The sequence below is a fragment of the Sphaeroforma arctica genome, assembly GCF_001186125.1.
Source record: "Sphaeroforma arctica JP610 unplaced genomic scaffold supercont1.567, whole genome shotgun sequence".
Lineage (NCBI taxonomy): Eukaryota > Ichthyosporea > Ichthyophonida > Sphaeroforma > Sphaeroforma arctica.
This window is the reverse complement of record NW_014039991.1, coordinates 42834-45943: the sequence shown is the minus strand read 5'-3', so window position 1 is coordinate 45943 and position 3110 is coordinate 42834. Positions and strand designations below refer to the sequence as shown.

At 38.0% G+C, this 3110-nt stretch overlaps 1 protein-coding gene across 1 annotated transcript in view; it reads left to right on the top strand.

The window, feature by feature from the left end:
* Positions 1 to 879, top strand: part of SARC_07283 (hypothetical protein) — a gene marked incomplete at both ends in the record, with an annotated part of 9075 nt that extends 8196 nt beyond the window's left edge. The window contains 2 exons of the mRNA XM_014298792.1: positions 322 to 486; positions 787 to 879. Of these exons, the coding sequence (XP_014154267.1) occupies positions 322 to 486; positions 787 to 879 (258 nt within the window). The remainder of the gene's footprint in view (positions 1 to 321; positions 487 to 786) is intronic.
* Positions 880 to 3110: the final 2231 nt, after the last annotated feature.

The window sequence follows — 3110 nt, the reverse complement described above, 5'->3', positions numbered from 1 at the left end:
CCATATCTACCACCCCGTGCCGTGCTTTAATCAGCGTTTATGTGGTTGTTGTACATGGCTCAACCCAACGAGAGCGGTATACTACATAGTTCAACTCAGTGTATCTCACCAATACAGCCCATGCCCTATACGCTCAGGAATTCAGTCGTGGCCGCTATAGCACTCCCTTCTACCTTTTTATATCCCACGTACATGTGTATATACCTACTGCATAGTTCAACTCCGTATATCCCCAATACATACAACACCAGATGCTCAGTCGCACCTGCTATGTCTAACACTCTCTTGCACCCCTCGATATCACACCCCTCCATCTACCAGCAAGCCTTTGTCGGGTACTTAGGCGATGGGGATGAGTTCACCCAGGAGTGTGCGAGTAATGGGCTGGGCTTGGTATACGAGTGTGGCGACGGGTCTCTCAAGGAAAGCCTAGTCACTACGCTGGTGTCCACCTTAAGTGACGGGCAGAAGCGCTCGACCAAACTGGTAGGTGTTTAAGTGGTAGGTGTTGGTAGCATGCTTGGTCCGTATATGTGGGCTGTAGTGGGTGTGGGTGTATGTGTATGTGTGTGTGAGTCTCTCTCTGTATGTGTGTGTATGTATGTGTGTGTGTGTAAGTGTTTGTGGGTGTGTGGTTGGGCATGTCTCTGTGTGTGTATGTGTGGGTGTGTGGGTGTGTGCAGGTGTGCCAAGAGATGTAGTTAACCGGACTTGGGTGTATAGATGACCTGGGGGAGTACTGATAAACGGAGTGTGTTTGATTATAATGAGGTATTCATATTGTAGACTGTGGTACTAAATTGTTTCGTCACACCCATGGTATTTGGTGGTGGTTTAGGGGTCCACCCCTTCGAACTCCGATTGGACAGATATCGTTAGTCACCGATGTATTCATACAATTAGGACAAAAAGTACATTTATTCAATTAGGAAAAAAATTGCATTCGTAAAATTAGGAAAAACGTACATTTATATCTAGGACAACAACGACACCCATACACGACAAACCCTACATCTATATACTTGAGACAAAGGTATATTCACATACCTGAGACAAAAAGTATATTCGTACACTTAGGACCAAAAGTATATAGAATCCATGTATGCATTATGATAAGCTTGTTAGGTTGTACTACACAAATCATACAATGGTATATGTAAACTCAATACAAACATAACAGTATAAATCAGTGCAAATCACATAGTACATACACACCACTACCCGGTATCTGCTGGGAACTGACACACGTGGATAACCATCCACAGGTACATTCGTGCATGTCGCCTGGTGATATAATAGAATAAATCATATAAAAGTACATATAACCCATATAATATTGTATATAAACCATATGATAGTATATAAACTACAGTACAAACATAAAATAACATAAATCAGTGCAAACCACATAGTACATATATACCTCTACAACTGACACACGTGGGTCTACCCCCTATCTATCGACTGAGCTATACGGCACACAAGCTTCACCCACCTACTGACCAAGGCTACATTGATACCTACACTACTCATGCGGTACAGAGCGGAGACACCCCGGTGTTCATGGACGGCAACATGGGAAATACTCCCGACGGCAAACAGCTGGGTACGTACAAAGATCTGTGCAATCTGGTGAGTGAACTCAACAAACCAGACCTCATCTACCGGTTCATGGCCCTGTCTAACAACAATGCGCTCTGGCAGAGCCGCAAAGGCGCGGCCTTTGGCTTTGCCAGCATCGCCAGTATTGCGGTATGTGTGTGGTTGGTGCTGCGATTGTTCGTATATATGTATATAAATATATATATATACTTCTATATTTATATATATATATATACTTCTATATTTATATATATATATATATACTTCTATGTTTATATATATATATATATATATATATATATAAATCTAGAAGTATATATATATATATATATACTTCTATATTTATATATATATATATATATATACTTCTATATTTATTTATATATATATATATATATATATATATATATATATATATATATATATATATATATATATATATATAATATACATATATATATGTATATAGGGAGGAGCAATAGGATGCAGTTCATTATTGTATAGATTGTTAACCTTGTTCGGCTTGGTGGTGAGCAACTTGGTGCAGCTTTATTTGCTCAGTGTTGTCTGCTCAGTGTATGTAGGATGAGTGATATGATGCGTCTTTATTTATATAACGTTATCTGCTAACGTTGTTTGTTCGGCTTTTGGGGGGTGAGTACTATGATTCAGTCGTTTATATGGTATTGTTTGGTGCCGTACTTCAGCCTTGAACAATATTATCCAGATTTATATATCCAGGATTACTTGCTATCGTTGTCGACCTTTTGAGGGGATGAGTACTATGGTCCAAATTCTGTTGAAAGTTCTGTTGAAAGTGTCTAGTTTGCCCGCGTCCTGATGAAATGGACATATATCGATGGTGACCAAGTTTGATTTTGGCCCCTTTCCAGGGCGAGCAATTGGACCCATATCTGCCCCAGTTGGTGCCGAAATTGTACCGGTACAAACACGATCCGAATGTTAAGACGCGAACGGCCATGGGACAAATTTGGAAATCTCTTAATCTGGAAGGGTATGGCTCATGTGTGGCTCGCGAAAGTGGTATATATATGTATTGGTTACGTTTATATGTATGTTGGATACGTTTATGCGTACTGTTGAATGCGTTTATATGTATGTTGGATAAGCTTATGTGCAAGTTGTAAACGTTTATGTGTATGTTGGATACGTTTATATGTACGTTGTATACATTTAAAAGTATGTCAGATACGTTTATATGTATACATAATTGAATTTCCAGTAAAATCAGCATATGTGTAAATCATTATGTTATAGGGGCGAACGATCTTCTATCGTTATATTTGTGTATATTACTTGAAATCAAATCTGATCTATTTTTGCATGATTTCCCTATTAACATAACATCTTATCTTCCTTGCTTCCTCGCTTAGCTTCGTTCCATCAGTTCAATCTATATATATATATATATATATATATATATATATATATATATATATATGTGTGTGTGTGTATATATTATATATATATATATATATATATATATA